The 16,842-nt window shown below is 38.4% G+C and overlaps 1 protein-coding gene across 1 annotated transcript in view; it reads right to left on the bottom strand.

The window, feature by feature from the left end:
• Window positions 1–16,842, bottom strand: part of ryr3 (ryanodine receptor 3) — a 363,324-nt gene that overhangs the window by 159,690 nt on the left and 186,792 nt on the right. Inside the window, exons 27-33 of the mRNA XM_048600437.1 lie at window positions 13,834–14,008; window positions 10,961–11,169; window positions 8,452–8,666; window positions 5,999–6,068; window positions 3,832–3,992; window positions 2,194–2,359; window positions 270–356 (exon numbers count right to left, since the gene is read on the bottom strand). Coding sequence (XP_048456394.1) covers window positions 270–356; window positions 2,194–2,359; window positions 3,832–3,992; window positions 5,999–6,068; window positions 8,452–8,666; window positions 10,961–11,169; window positions 13,834–14,008 — 1,083 coding nt within the window. The remainder of the gene's footprint in view (window positions 1–269; window positions 357–2,193; window positions 2,360–3,831; window positions 3,993–5,998; window positions 6,069–8,451; window positions 8,667–10,960; window positions 11,170–13,833; window positions 14,009–16,842) is intronic.

Genomic DNA, 16,842 nt, shown 5'->3' with positions numbered 1-16,842 from the left:
TTTTCTGCAAGTTTATCTGGCTGGCAAATTGTCTCTCATTCTGTCCTACATTTTTTTCTCTTAAATGAAGCAATTAGGATGTTAGCCGATCATTACTTTTGCATTGATCTATCAATTGACACTGCCTTCTGCAAATTGCAGATCGGTACACTTCAACTGCCACTTTATGAAAACCCTGTTCATTAGACCCATCTTATTCTACTGGATTTCAACAGGAAGAACCTCACAACCTATTTATATATGACAGCAATAGACATGAAAACAAATACCTTTGATTTTCCGAGTTCAAATTGAAACATATTTGAACTTGTCGCCTGCATGAAAACAGCTGGGAATAACTTTGTACTTGGTTCAATCTGAAAAATAGTCACATATTTAAAAAGTATTTTTGTGTTATCTTTAGAGGTTTTCAGCTTTTATAAAATATATAGAGAGAAAAGAACAGGGTGGTGGCTCTGTCTAAACACAGTAGGTAAATGTTTCCTCTCTGATAGTTGCAGAATGCAACAAGTGGAATAATTTTTGATAATCACCATTCTGTTTTGAATGAAAAAAATTCAAACTCAATTTTATTTATAGTTTATTCAATTTGGATCAGAACAACTAGATTAAGAGCTTTAAGACCATGGATGTGGTATAGCTGAGCTACTCCTTCTGAAGGTGGGTTTTAAGGGTACTATTATGGCAGTTTATGAGGAGCTAAAGCACATCAGAAATCTGACTCATAACTTACAATCAGTATCGAATGTGATGTAAAACTGGAAATCCAGCCATTCACTTTTGGACTGAAAACCAGTAAATGAGTTTCTGGGGAAGAGTAATCATTATATGATGGAATATTGACCTTGGGAATGATTTCGTTATATACAAAACCAATGTCTTAAGTTTATTTTTAAAAATTACAAGTTGTAAAGTTAAGAACAGTGAATTTGGAAATGAGATTAAATAATGTGACGATAGTAAGTAAAGGCAAACATTTGAAGAAATAATACACAAAATACAACAAATACACATTCTCTTAAGGAATTAAAAGCCATGCATAAAATGTCATCCAACCAATGTTAATAAGACAATTTGAAGTATTAGATTAGATGATTAGATGTATTAGAGTATTATGTGAAAGGAAGAGGCGGATAATGTTCCAAAACGTGCAACCTCATTGCCATATTAAAAATAAAAATCTGCCTCCTTGAAGAAAGTTTATCCGCTAACCATCTTCTAGCATCCTTTAAAGGTGGGAAGTGAGCATGTTGGATGAGGATCTGTGTCGATCATTCGTACCTGGCTTTACAATAGAAGATACTAAAATAATCCCAGAACTAGTGAGAACCTAAAGATGTGAGAATGAGGAGCTTAAACATTTAGTGTTAGTAAAAAAAAATGTTAGAGAAATTTCTGGGACTAAAAGCTGACAAATCCCTAAACCCAATGGCCTGCACTTTCTAGGTGGTGCATAATGGAGGCAATCTTTACATTGGCTGGACTGTCATCCAGAGCCCCATGCCACCTCCTTTAGGCTAGGATCAAGAATAAAGAACTCTCACTGTAGGGCTTAGGTGAGACCATACCTGGTGTATTGTACATCATTTTGGTCTCCTTACCAACTGCAGGATATCTGACATTAGAGGGACCACAAAAAATATTTACTGGGCTGATTTCTAGTGTGAAGGGACTATCCTAGAAGAGACTGAGCAATTTCCTAGTGTTGAGAAGAAATAGAGAATCTTAAACAAGTAACTTTCTTAAGGGGCTTTTACAGGATAAGGAATGAAAATCTATTTCTTGGAGCTGATGAGTCTATAATATATGGCCATAGTCTCAGAATAATGATTGAACATTAAAACGGAGATGCAGAGACATTTCTTCACCTAGCAGGTAGTGAAATCTTGGAAAAAGAGCTGTGGATGCTCAATTGTTACATATATTCAAAAAAAAAATGCTGATAGAGTTCTGTATACTGAAGGAATCAAGGGATATGGGAATAGTGCAAAAGGTCAGAGTTGAGGTCAAAGATCAGTTACGATCTTCGTGAAAAGCAGACCAGGTCAAAGGGCCTGGTTGTTCTAAATATGAGCTTTCTTCATTCTCACCCTTTTTATTAAATAACTTTAGAGATCCTACAGTCAGCTTTGAGTTTTGTAAAACAGACGGAAATTCCAAAAATGTTAACATTTAACCAGACATCCATTTTACCTGGTAGTGAGTACTAAGGTCCTTTCCATTTGCTGTGAATGTTAACTGGCCTGTTGCTAGATCAATGAAACATCCAATTTCAAGGTCAGTACCACTGCTGTTTGTTCCCTTTGAACTGTCGACAATATCTCCTCCCCAAATCATGAAACAATTACATCGCTTGACACTACAAAGAACAACAGAATTTGACATTTTATGCCATTTTATTGAAAGTTATCTTAGAGACAGGGAATAACAATAACATTTTGCTGAGTAATCACACCTCTTCATGTAAATATTTTACTATCAAAATTAGGATGAAACAATGGGCCTCAAATCAGTTCTAAAGAAAAAGGAGTGAGGGGTGCTTTGATTTAAGTGCACAGGGAGGTGATGACGTAGTGATATTATTGCTAAACTGTTAATTCAGAGACCAGGTAATGTCTGCAGAAACTGGCTTTGAAATCCACAACAGCAAATGGTGGAATTTTAATTCAAGAAAAATCTGGAATTAACAGTCTAATGATGACCAATGAAACCATTGTTGATGGTCAGGAAAAAAAAACCCGCCTAGTTCACCAATATCCTTCGGGGAAGGAAACTTCCATCCTTACTTGGTCTGCTACACATGACTCCCAACCTACTGCAATATTGTTGACTCTTAAATGCCCTCTGGGCAATTAGCAATGCGCAACGGGATGGCTAGCCAGCAACAGCCACATTTCAGAAATAAATATTAAAAAAAGCAAATCCTGAATAATCTTGACAAGGTCGATAAGGATGTTTCCCCTCTTGAACCAGTCCAGAATTGGGAGAAACTTTTAAAATTAGGGATTGTCCTTTCATGATAGTGATTAGAATATTTTGTTTTCTCTCAGAGGATTGGCCAACTTTGGAACTCTCTGCTTCCAAAGTGGTAGAAGTGGGGTCCTGAATATTTTTAAGACAGAGGTGGATATATTCCTATTAGGCAGGGAAATCAGGATTATTGAGATAGATGAGAATGTCAAATTCAAAACACAAACAAATCAGCCACGATCTTGTTGAACGTCAGAGCAGGTTTGAGAGGCCAAGTGGTCTATTTCTGTTCCTCTTTCATATGTTCATACGTTAGCTAGATATGATCCATATTTGCATTCATCAAACCCTAGTTGATAACCAATCAGTCAATGCAATGCAACTTTTGAAGAACATGGACAAATTTTCATATTAGGGACGCATTTGTTGGATTGCCTTTTTTATCCCAACAAAATTATAATATTAAAATAGGATTATGATGAAAGCATTTTTCTGTTTAAGAGTTAAATAAATGTTTTTGGAAGTACAGAAACAAATAGCCATGGAGTTATGAGGGGAGCAGCGATTCCTGGGTGACAATTTTGATGCTGAAGCCCAGGTCAGGAGTAATTCTACCTGATGTTCCACAAGGAGGATACACTTTCAAACACTACATTTTCATTTGGAAAGACAAAATCGAATATTTCTGAATTTTTAAGATTTGTGTTTTCCATAAAGTAGATTCTGTCATTTGGCACATATCACAATTAAAGTTATAACTCACTTTGGATTTGTTAGAACTTTTGCATTGGCAACAGACTTCACATAAAAGGTGAATTAATGGTAATTTATTACAGGAAGATCTCAAATGGTAGGGCTTACCTTTCATGGACTCTGCCTTTTTCATCGCCCAGGGTAACAGTGACTGTCCGATTTTTATTCACATCGAATGATTTTCCGTAGTAATGGTAATCAGGAGTTACCCAACCAATCCACACAAGAGATGGATCTTGTCCTGCAAATATTCTCACTGCATAACAATACTGCATGGCAAAGAGACAGTAGGAGTGCTTTATATCAAATACGATGAATAGACATTGTCAGAATTACTAATGTAGATCAATATATGAGCAGTATTTTAGAGATGGTTCACAAAACTTGCAATTTACTAATATCATTTAAGTGGCAGAGACCACACACCATTTTCACTTTATCCTTAAGAGTTGTCTATTTCATAATATATTATAGATGATGCTCATTTGCAAAGTAGTTTACAGGTATCTTTTTAATGATATAAAACACAACTTTAGTTGCTATTCATACACATAAACCTTTCCCTCCTCACTTCTGGATCACAGTTGCTGGCATTCATTATCATGTGAACACAGCTAAGTCAGAGGGACTTGTGTATCGATGAGTTAGATGAAAGTACAGAAAGTGGAATATCCAAGTTTGCCAAATACACTAAGTAGGGACATTCAATAAATTGCGTAAGAAGAGCAGGGAGGGCACCAACAGATGAACAGCTTGGATATAACCGTGGCAGTAGAGTTCCATGTGGCCAAGTGTCAATTTGTAGAAGTAGAAGCTAGATAGTTATTTCATATCAAGAAGCTAGGAACCAAGTGGTGGTTTTAGTGACCAGGTACAAAAATCGTTAAAAAAAATGATACTGCATAGGCACAAAATATTGGCCAAACTTCAAACAGGCTAGAATACAAAGAGGAGGAAGGCATGTGTATAAGCTTGGTCAGCTACCATCAGGAACAACACAGCAGGCAGGATATACTGGTCTTGGAAGGGGCACCAAAACAATGCATTAACTTAAATTGTTAAATTATGGGGAAAGATTATTTAAACATGATTTGAGTGTGCAAAATTGCATGGTTATACTGTTTCACAAGACAAATCCCGAACAAGGCAGGATAATTTTAAAATCAGAGCATGACTTTCAGGAGTGAAATCTGGCTGCACCTTTTTCACATAGAAAGCTTTAAGGTTGGGATTAATAGATTTTGGGGATGAGCATTCATGGCCAGCAAATGGAATTACTTCAAAGATCAGCTTTGAACATTGGAATGGATTTAAGAAGATTAATGGCCTACTATATTCCTATGTTCCTGTGCCTGTTATTCAGTACTCAAAGGCCTAGCAAATGAATTATGCCCTAAATTAGTCCACTGAACATGTTTAATTAGGCAAGTAGCAGAATTATGGAAATGTGTTAGTCAACCCCATTTATTTGTCACAAGTAAACTTCAGGCACCTGTCATGACTCCAGAATCAGCTCACCAGTCTGAAGAGGCACCGTTATTAAGCTGTTTGAGGGAGTCAGTACTGGAGGAGTAGTGAGAGAAGTAATACTGGCAAAATGTTGCCAGTTGAAACTGGGAGGACAACTCCTGTTTCACCAACTCCACAAATCAATGAAAAAGATAAAAACACAGCTTTCCATTGGTAACTTGCAATGACGATTTTACAAAGGTGGCCTTAATCAAACACAGTTTAATTTGCATGTATGATTTGACTGTACAAAGACTAACATTTATTTCAGACAAAAGTACTGGATAGTTACACAAGTTTTTCGATATATGATGGCCAGCATATTGACAGATGGGAGGCATGAGCACTTTAGCTACCATACTGGACACGACATCTGCAGTTCTTTGCCTTATTATCGTATTGGATACTTCAGTGTCCTTTTTACAGTTGTAAGACAGGGGTGGCATCATGGAATCTCTAGGCTCAAGTTTTGTCTAAAGATCAACTGAAGCTTCAGGGAAGCACTGGCAGGCGAACACATTGAAGTTTTAAAATAAACTGAGATTGGGACTCAAGTGCCACCAACTCGGGATGCAGGTCTATATTTTGAGAACATCAAACTGTAAAATTTCACTTTCTGGAAATGAAGGAGTGGGCCTTCTGAATATTTCTATATAGATATGTTATACACAATAATCAAGTACTTAATAAGTATATTTTTGCAAGTTTCTGTTATCATGCAAAATGTGAAACAGAAAATGGTGATTTTTATTGCTTTGCACATTACCATTGTTGATTTTCTAACAATCTCTCGGCCATCTCTACCTCCATGAAAATCACAACTGAGCTTTGCACCCCTACAAGCAAAACAATAAACTTCATCAATACATTTTGCGAGTTCCATAAAGCCAGAGCTTGTTCAAAAAATTGCAATCCAAAAATTAGCTAATACTTAACAGGTAGAGGTACAGGGCTTATATTGTATTCAAATTATTAACAAAACATTATGTAAATTACAGAATTTAAGATTGAATATGTGAATTTTCAGGAGAAAAGTTCTATCTGAAAGTGCAGAACACTGCGGCTGTCAGTGTTGCTCAGAGAAAACTTACATTGCACTCAATTCTCCATGCACTTGATTTTTACATTATAAAGCCCATAAGGCTTGGGAAACTACAATCACTTATTTCTACAAAATGTTTTTGTTTGCAACTTTAATGGGCACCGGCAAGTCAATTGTAATAAAAAAAATCACCTTTTATTAGATAATCAACAGTTCATTTGGTGAAAATGATTATGGTTCTAACAACTGTTATGACTACAGATCACTGTCCTGAATTATATATAGATAGATTGAACTTTTCAGTACACATGTTGTTTGGTTTTCAAAAAAACAATACGCAAGCCAGAGATGGATGAAAATGCAGTTCAGTAACTGAGCAGAAAAATGCCTGTGTGAATTACACCCAATCTCAAAAGCAGTCTGAGTGAAAGACACGACTTGTATTAATCCTGCCTGGAATGCCAAAGAGAAGTAGTTAAAAACCAACTACACCTCTAGTGTGTATGTCCTAATTGGGTTTTCTAGTGCTGTGAAGGTTAACATTGAAGAACATCTACTGGATACCTCTATGCTTTCAGGTAAAAAGGAAAAGAACTGAATTTCCCTCTCTCTTTCAAGTTGCCAGTCAAAAAGCACAGTGGACCAGGTAAACAGACAACTCCTCCCAATGAATTCGCAGAAACCAGAATCTCCAAAACAACTGCTCAACAGCTAGTGTCAAATGCCATTGAAATCACGCAACTTAACAGTTATGGTTCCCAACTTACTTCCCACAAAAGACTGGTGTCTGAATAAAGAAAGGGAGTCAGTATTTCTATCTTTGTCTGGGGATTAGGAACCGCTGTCTGAAGATCAGCCATAACAATACTAGCATAATTTGTTTAGTCGCATTGAATAAATTTATCACAAGCAATAGTAAATATCTATGATTGTCAGGTTTATTGCTAATATTTTGCTTCCATATCAGAAAGCTGTAGGCTTAATTCTCAGTGCCGACTTGGGGCTGAATTTTTTTCCTTGCTAAAGGACAATCACAGGGTCAATAGGACTACCTGCCAGTAAATGGGAGGTAACCAATTAAGGCTACTAAAGACCTATTAAAATCTAATGTCTGAGCGTGACTGAGGTTCCACCCAGGTTTCAAAGTCCTTTTGAAGAAGCATCACCACACCTGAAACATTGATTCTGCTTTCTCTCCACAGATGCTGCCGGACCTTCTGAGTTTCTCCACTAATTTCAGTTTATTTTTCAGACATCCACCATCTGCAGATCTGGTTTATTTGTTTGTGTTCTTTCTTGCTTGCTTGACTTTAGCTGCAGTAACAGGCAGTGACCCCTTGTTCTTAGTCTATTTTTATTGAACACTTTAGGAAGCTGGAGAGAGGATGCACTGTCTCACTTATTTGAAAAGCCAGCTTTCTGCTTACTCAGTGCTGAAGTGGTCCCTCCTGACCAGCTTCAAGAGCACTCCTCATTTCCTTAATTTGATAGCAAGCTTGCCCACTCATCAGTCAATTCATGGCAAATCACAGCAAATGGCTGTTCTCCAAGAGCATGCATTTCTGACTCCAATTTCATTCTGGCTTTATGGTCCTGAAACCCTATGGGTAAAGTCTTATTCTAGAGCACAATACTGAGGGAATTCTACATTGTTAATAGACCTCAGGGTGAGATTCAACTTTAGCATGGACCAACATGGGCAGCAGTGGGCCTGCGCTGAATGGGAATCACACCAGATTTTCTTTCTGCTGAGTTAAAATGAGGCAGTGGCAGCTCACATGGCTTTAACCCTCATGGAACTACCTGACTAAAAGCAGAGAGAGATACCCGAGGTGCTAGTCAACATCTCTCTGTCAATTAAATTTGCCAAACATACAATCTGCTTGTTTTCTCATCTGTTTTTTGGCAATCCGCTGTGTGCAAAATTGGCTCATGCCTTTAGCTACACAAATTGAATGTAATCCATTAGTTGTACGGTATTTTATGCACTTTGAGAATGTGCTGTTAATGCAGGTATTTGCCTTTGCAAGGTAAAAATCTGCTGTTAATTGCTATAATGTGACAATTAGTGTACACATACATCTTGCAAGCTAATATTTCTGGTAACAAGGCAATACAGTCAGATGTATGAGCTTCTACCCTTTATAAAGCATCTTCCTCAACTGAGGTGAACTCACCTTAGTTTAGGCTTTCCTGATACTGTTTCCGCATTTTGAAGTCCATCATCATAAGCTATTTGTGGAATGCCTTCGTGTTTATATGCTGCGTGGAACTCAACAGGCATGCTCAAACGGTAGTATGTCATCTCAGTAATGCAGTTTTGAGTGCCAAAGGTTTTGTGAGTGACTTTTAAACAGGGTGGACTGTCAACAGTCCCATCAATCCTTGTTACCTGTAATTTGGATTTTAATTTTAGTTATTTATGTAAGGTTTCTCTATCAAAAATGCAACATTAAAGTTTTATTATTATTTACATAACAAATTAAAATTAGTCACAATTGCACTGTAGCAGCCCAATTTAAGCATCCCGAAGAAGCATCCCATCTCACCATGAACAGACATTCAAAGGCTATTGGCAGACACAATGGATTTTTTTTTTTTATTATTCATTCGTGGGCCAACGCAGAATTTATTGCCTGTCTCCAACTGTCCTGGAGAGGTGGTGATGTGCTGCCTTCTTGAACCACCATAGAGCATTTGGCATAGGTATAGCCCATAGTGCTGTTATAGGGAGGGATTTCAGGACTTTGACCCAGCAACACTGAGGGAATGGTGATATCTTTTCAAGTCAGGTTAGAGTTGTGTTTGTTCCTGGTTTTCAAATTTTTAAACTGCCCACCCAACCCTCAATGAGAGGATTAATACTGAGGGTCTAGCATTAGCTTAATAACACAATAAGCAAAAGATTGTAAGTTAACTGTTAATGTCTAAATGGATCTTCATAGGAATGTAGTTGTGGACTGGACAGTCTGGATTCAAGTCCCAGTCTGGGTTCAAGCCCCACCTGCTCCAGAGACATCTAATAATAATTTAGGGAGTTCTAGATACTGTGGCAATCTGCACTTTCAAGTACATATTGTAGTCTGGAGCAGTGGAGGTACAGAAATCATTGTTTGTTCTATCACTTGACTGAGCAGGAACTTCTTCTGCTGTTTCCACTTGCCAATAGTATTGCAAGAACTTACAGGTGGAAACTCAATCTGTTGGGGCATGCCATGCACTTAGCTTCCCGGTCTTCAAGTCCTGAGGTTGTATTTAAACCCGGAGCTTCTACATAGAGGCAGGGACACTAACCACTGCATCACAAAACTATAGTAACCAACATCCATTACAGTTATAATTAGCTCTACCTATACAATGCACTAAAGATGTAGATTAATATTTTTGAAGTCCATTAATTTCCTGGTGCTCTCAATTACTGGATTACCAAACTCTTTGCACATGAAAAAAAATCAGCACAATTCTGTTATTTTCATTAAAGTTTCATTCAAAATTGAAGTTAGAACCAATGTATGATATAGACAGAGGCACACATTCCAAAGAAATTGTAAACAAATGCATCACAAATATTACAATATGATTCCCAGAAGGTTTCAAATAGTGAAAATTTCAGAAATTAGAAATCTGTTGCAATAACGAAAGAGAACCAATTGCAAAGATGAATACCCTTCCAAAGCTTTCCCCCAAAATAATCTACCTACTATTAAGGGCATAGTTTAACAATTTTCCACAGTAGGTGTCATAGAGATGTTCTGTAATCAAAATCATTGCTTTATAGTGAGTGACTAATCAGTTACTATCACAAGGGACTCTGAAAATTTTAATTTAATTGTGTAAACAAATTGTGCGATTTCTCTGCGATTTCCCATGGTTACATAAGAACATAAAAGTCAGAGCAGGTGTAGGCCATTCAATAAGATCATGGTTGATCTTTATGTGGACTCAACTCCACTTATCTGCCCCCTCACCATAACCCTCAATTCCTTTACTGATCAAAAATCTATCTTTGCCTTAAAGACATTCATTAGGTAGCCTCATCTGCTTCACTGGGCAGGAAATTCCACAGATTCATAACTCTTTGGGTGAAGAAGTTATTCCTCAACTCAGTCCTAAATCTGTTCCCCCTTATTTTGAGGCTATACCCCCGAGTTCTAGTTTCACCCGCCAATGGAAACAACCTCCTTGCTTCTATCCTATCTATTCCCTTCATAATTTTATATGTTACCCCTTGTTCTTCTACATTTGAATGAGTACAGTCCCTGTCTATTCAATCTCTCCTCATAAGCCAATCCTCTCAATTCTGGAATCAACTTAGTGAGCTCCTCTGCACTCCCTCCAGTGCATCCCTTCTCAAATAAGGAGACGAAAATTGTACATGATACTCCAGGTGTGGCCTTACCAGCACCCTACGCAGCTGCAACATAACCTTCCTGTTTTTAAACTCCACCCCTCTAGCAATGAAGGACAATATTCCATTTGCCTTAATTACCTGCTGCACCTGGAAACCAACTTTTTGTGATTCATGCACAAGGACACCCAGGTCCTTCTGCTCAGCAGCATGCTGCAACTTAGAATAGATTTTCAGGTTTATTCCTACTTTCATTTGCCAAAACAACATAGTATTGGCTTATGCACACAATCTTTAATGTATATATTTGGAGTTTAGTAAATATTTTTTAAACTTACCTCAATGTGGTTGTGATCTCTTGGCACAGGGACAAACTGAGGTAATCGCTTACTGAACCACATGGCTACATCACGATTCATGTTTACTGCAAAAGGTTCATAACCTTCTTGTAAACCACACATTGTATAGTACTTGAAAGTGGTGGCATCCTTTCCAAAATTCATGCGACCTATCTGAGACAGGCCCAGACAACAGATTGGGATGAAACCTAGAGTTAAGGGAGGAAAAGAAAATCATATTCTATATTGGTTTGTTGAGATGGCTATTAAATGAAGTAAGAGTAATATACATATCAAAGTTTAAGTTGTCATGATGGAACAGTACAATGGCATACTATATTGTCCATAATAACTAACAAGTTCATAAAATAAACCTGTGCTGATAATTATTAAATGTGATAACATAGATCATCATGAAATATTCAAGATTTGATAAAAATGACAAATACCCAGGATATCCCCTCCAGACTACATAGTGTGAGAGTTGAAGTGAGTCACATGGTACTGGTGTGTTACAGTTCGCTCAGGGACTCTGAGTTGCTGCAGCAACATACATTTTTATCAGCATATTGTAGTCTACAGCAATGGCTAGACATGGTAGAGACTCCAATACTTTTTTCCATCACATGGCTGGCCAGGAATCTCTACTGCTCTCACCACCTGCCACTAGCATGCGTTGGAAGGATTTAATTTGATCTGATTTGATTTGTTTATTGTCATTTGTATCTGGTTACAAAATACAGTGAAAAGTGTTGTGTGTGCTACTCAAAATGTTTCGCCATTTTATGAACCAGCCTTGGTCAAGTACTGAGTTGGGACTCAAACCTGGGACACGACCAATTGCACCTCAAGACCTCCTCTGAGTCACAAACGGTCTACCTAAAACAAATCACAATCTCTTGGTTTGGTTTATTTCTGTGCTAACATTATTAAGATGAAAAGCAAGGAAACAAACTTTCCTCTTTGGGGCATAATTTAATCGTCATTTATGGGATGTAATTTAAATAAAACAGTTGCATACTTGTCGTAAGTGACAAGTGAAAGCACGTATTATTGGTATTGCATAAAAAATGTCTGATCACAAAATGATAATACCAAGACCCTAGATGCATCACATAGCAAAACAGCAAAGTTATTTCTAAGTTCATTGCGATGATTTCAAAAGCAAGGGTTCTGAGCCTTAAAACTGATGCACGGAAATCAATAAAACTGACCTCTCCCTGGTTTATTTCGATGTGCAATAGATGACCTAGGCTACATCTACAGACATTATCCTCTGCAAGTCAGCACCTTGTAATAGCAGTCAGATTCCAAGGCAATCTTAAAGCAAGATCCACCCATTGACGTTGTGTTGTCTAGAGGTGCTAACTGCAGGCATTTCACAAAAAAAAATTAAAGCAGCTTTTTGCTCTGCTTACCCCAGAAGAAACAGCTCACCCAATTACCAACTGCTGCAGCCTTTCCTTGGGAACACCTGCACCTCACACTCCCCCTTCCAATGCGAGCCTTCCAATATTAGCTGAGTTCCAGAGAAATTCCCAGATTACTAAGTCATCAGGGAAAGGAAAAGTTACCTGGATTCTTCGTTCCAGGAGATAATTGCACCCCTTAGGGTGGGGTTTTGTGACTTGCTTAGGGGTTGGGTTTGGGTGTGTGTGACTGCAAGTGAAACAAGCAAGGAGATGCAGTGGGCAGAAGTACCAGGTCTTGGCAGGGTCAATGTGGAAGGATATTTTCTCTTGTGGCTGAGTCCAGAACTAGGATGCTAATTAGCACTGAGAGGAGAAGAATTTTTTTCTTTAAGCTTTCAAAGGTTTGTGTTACCTGAAAACTCTACCTCAGATTTCAGTGGAAACAGGATCACTGAATGTTTTTAAGGCAGAGGTAGATTAATTCTCTTGCTTAACAAGAATCTAAGGTTATTGGGTGCAGATGAGAATGTGACATTCCAAACACAAACAAGATCAGGCATATTACTGAGATAACAAGGAGTAGAGCTGGATGAACACAGCAGGCCAAGCAGCATCAGAGGAGCAGGAAAGCTGACGTTTTGGGTCTCGACCCTTCTACAGCATATTACTTTATGGGTGAGCAGCCACAAGAGGCTGAATAGAACATAGAACTTAGAACAGTACAGCACAAACAGGCCCTTCGGCCCACGATGTTGTGCCGACCTATTAACCTACTCTAAGATCAAACTACCCTGCATACCCTACATTTTACTATCATCCATGTGCCTATCCAAGAGTCGCTTAAATGTCTCTAATGTATCTGACTCCACTACCACCACCGGCAGTGCATTCCACACACCCACGACTCTCTGTGTAAAGAACCTACCCCTGACATCTCCCCTATACCTTCCTCAATTCACCTTAAAATTATGAATGGTCCACTTCTACTCCTACTTTGCATGTTTATACATTGACAACCTTTTTGATCGCTGAGTTGCTCTGCCCAAACAAGTCACTGATGGAATTCAAATGAAGCCAGATTTTCAAAACGGCTTTGGTCACCAAGCACGGAATTGTGTAGGTGTCAGGTTTACTATATTTGTCTCCTAGTAGCTGGGAGCCAATGTATCAAAATCTACACAAGAGGCATTGCCATTGGCAAGCCAATGGCATAATATTCTGGTTGATGAGATGAAATCGACCAAAGGGCTTTCTTCATTGAAATCTATCTTGTAAATACTGCCCTTTAAATTAATGTGTGTCATATTTTAGCTACGATAGCAATAATTTCACATTTTCACCTTTATCATCTTAGTACTATGCAATTATGAAATATTACAATGGAGCAGACTATCAGTAATCCAACACATATGTCTAATTAAAATTGTCAATGTTGAAATAAAATAAAAAAAATTAACCTACCATCTTCAATATGGAAATCTGTAAATACGAGTTCTGAGCCACTATTAGTAATGAGCAGTTCTCCATTCAGAGTAAATATCATTGATTTATCATGCAGATCAATCATGCAGCCAACTACATCACCAGGCTGCCAGGTGCGGCCAAAGTAAGCTGCACCTTGGTGCCAACACTGAGCCTGGAAAAGATCATTACATCTTATTTTTAGTATATTGTATATGCATGAATATTACTAGGAGTCTTCAACAACCAGCACAAATTCATGTTGCTAATCCACAATATTTTTAAGAATTCAGTATGAATTCACAACAAGAATAGATATAAATGATACCCTTTAACTTAACACAATTCTACTCAATGGGGCAATTACTCGACATTAGAAATCATGATCTTTCTGTAGAAGAAAGATCTACTTCCGGAATCAATTCTTAACCAATATATATATTTCATGCAATGTAATCCAAGTCAAACAGAAAGAATTTTGCTTATTTTGCAAATCTTATGACACAATTACAAAAATGAACAGGATATTAAGTTAGCATTACACAGAAGTTTTACCAAATCAATTTCTAAATGACCATTGCAATGGCTTAACAGGTCTTTGCAAGAACAAGCCATTAGTGATCAGTTCATTCCATCATGTTCTTCAGTTTTAGGGGAATGGGAAAACATGGCCCTAATCACTGGTGGCAAGAGTGCTATTTTTGGGAAAACGGTTTCTAATGCAATAGGGTGATCTATGTTCATTATTGTGATTAAATGTAGCCTTTCATATTCAGACTGATTCATCCACAAAAGTTAACTATTTCTTCATTCTCTTTGTCCCAATCACTGCGGCCACTTATATCTCATTTCAGTAAGCTGCAGTGCTTTCAGAGTCATAGAGCTGTGCAGCATGAAAACAGACCCTTTGTCCGACTCGTCCATGCCAACCAGATATCCGAGATAAATCTGGTCCCATTTGCCAGCATTTGGCCCATATCTCTCTCAACCATTTCTCTTCATATACCCATACAATGCCTTTTACATTTTGTAATTGTACCCGCCTCCACCACTTTCCCGGGCAGCTCATTTCATACATACACCACTCTTTGCTTGAAAACGTTGTCCCTTAGGACTCTTTTACATCTTTCCCCTCTCACCCTAAACCTATGCCTTCTGGTTTTGGACTCCCCCATGTTAGGGAAAAGACACTGTCTATTTACCCTGTCCCTGCCTCTCATGATTTTACAAACCTCCATAAGGTCAACCCTCAGCCTCCGATGCTCCAGGGAAAATAGCCCCAGCCTATTCAGCCTCTTAAAACTCTCCAACCCTGGCAACATTCTTATAAATCTTTTCTGAATACTTTCAAGATTCCCATCATCCTTCCTATAGCAGGGAGACCAGAATTGCATGCAGTATTCCAAAAGTGGCCTAACCAATGTCCTGTACAGCTGCAACATGTCCTCCCAACTCTTATACTCAATGCACTGACCAATAAAGACAAACATACCAAATGCCTTCTTCACTATCCTATCTATCTGCAACTCCACTTTTAACCTGCACTCCAAGGTCTCTTTGTTCAGCAACACACCCCAGGACCAAGTGTATTAGTCCTACCCTGATTTACCTTTCCAAAATGCAGCACCTCACATTTATCTAAATGAAACTCCATCTGCCACTTCTATTAGTCTTTTTCATCAAGATCGCATTTTACTTTGTATTTCTTCACTGTACATTACACCTCCAATTTTGGTGTCATCTGCAAACTTACTAACCATACCTCCTATATTGACATCCAAATCATTTATATAAATGCCAAAAAGCACCAATCCTTGTGGCACACCATTGGTCATCGGCCTCCATTCTGAAAAGCAACCTTCTATCACCACCCTCTGTTTTCTAACTTTAAGCCAGTTCTGTATCTAAATAGCGAGTTCTCCCTGTGTTCCATGTGATCAAACATTGCTAACCAGTCTACCATGAGGAACCCTGCCGAACACCTTACTGAAGTCCATATAGATCACGCCAACTGCTCTGCACTCATTAATCCTCTTTGTTACTTCTGCAAAACACTCAATAAAGTTAGTGAGACTCGATTTCCTGCACACAAAGCCATGTTGGCTATCCCTAATCAGGGACAAATACATGTAGATCCTGTCCCTCAGGATTCCCTCCAACAGTTTGCCCATCACCAATGTCAGGCTCATTGGTCTATAGTTCCTTGGGTTTTCCTTACTACCTTTCTTAAATAGTGGCACCATGTTAGCCAATCTCCAGTTTTCCAGCACCTCACGTCTGGCTATGATGATACAAATATCTCAGCAAGGGGCCCAGCAGTTACTTCCCTAGTTTCACACAGAGTTCGAGGGTAGACCTGATCAGGTCCCAGGGATTTATCCACAATTACGCGTTTTAAGACATCCAGCACCACCTCCTCTGCAATATGGACATTTTTCAAGATGTCTCTACTTATTTCCCAATGTTCTATATCTTCCATTTCGTTCTCCACACTGATGCAAAATGCTCATTCTGTATCTCCCCAGTCTTGTTCAGCTCAATACATAGCCAGCCTTGCTGATCTATAAGGGGCCCTATTCTCTTCCTAGTTACCTCTCTGTCCTTAATATATTTATAAAATCCCTTTGGATTCTCCTTACCCCTATTTGTCAAAGCTATCTCATGTTCCCTTTTTGCTCTCCTGATTTCCCTCTTAAGTATACTCCTGCTGCTTTTATACTCCCCTAAGCATTCACTCGATCGCTGCTGTCTACACCCGACATATGCTTCCTTCTTTTTCTTGACCAAAACCTTAATTTCTCCAGTCATCCAGCATTCCCTACTCCTACCAGCCTTGCCCTTCACCCTAACAGGAACATACTGTCTCTGGACTCTCCTTGTCTCATTTTTGAAGACTTCCCATTTTTCAGCCGTCCCTTTACCTGTAAACATCCACCCCTGCTCTCCCATCAACTTTTGAAAGTTCTTGCCTAACACCATCAAAATTGGCCTTCCTCCAATTTAGAACTT

The sequence above is a fragment of the Rhincodon typus genome, chromosome 8 (genome assembly GCF_021869965.1).
Source record: "Rhincodon typus isolate 14 chromosome 8, sRhiTyp1.1, whole genome shotgun sequence".
NCBI classification, from domain to species: domain Eukaryota; kingdom Metazoa; phylum Chordata; class Chondrichthyes; order Orectolobiformes; family Rhincodontidae; genus Rhincodon; species Rhincodon typus.
This window is presented reverse-complemented; position numbering and strand designations above follow the sequence as displayed.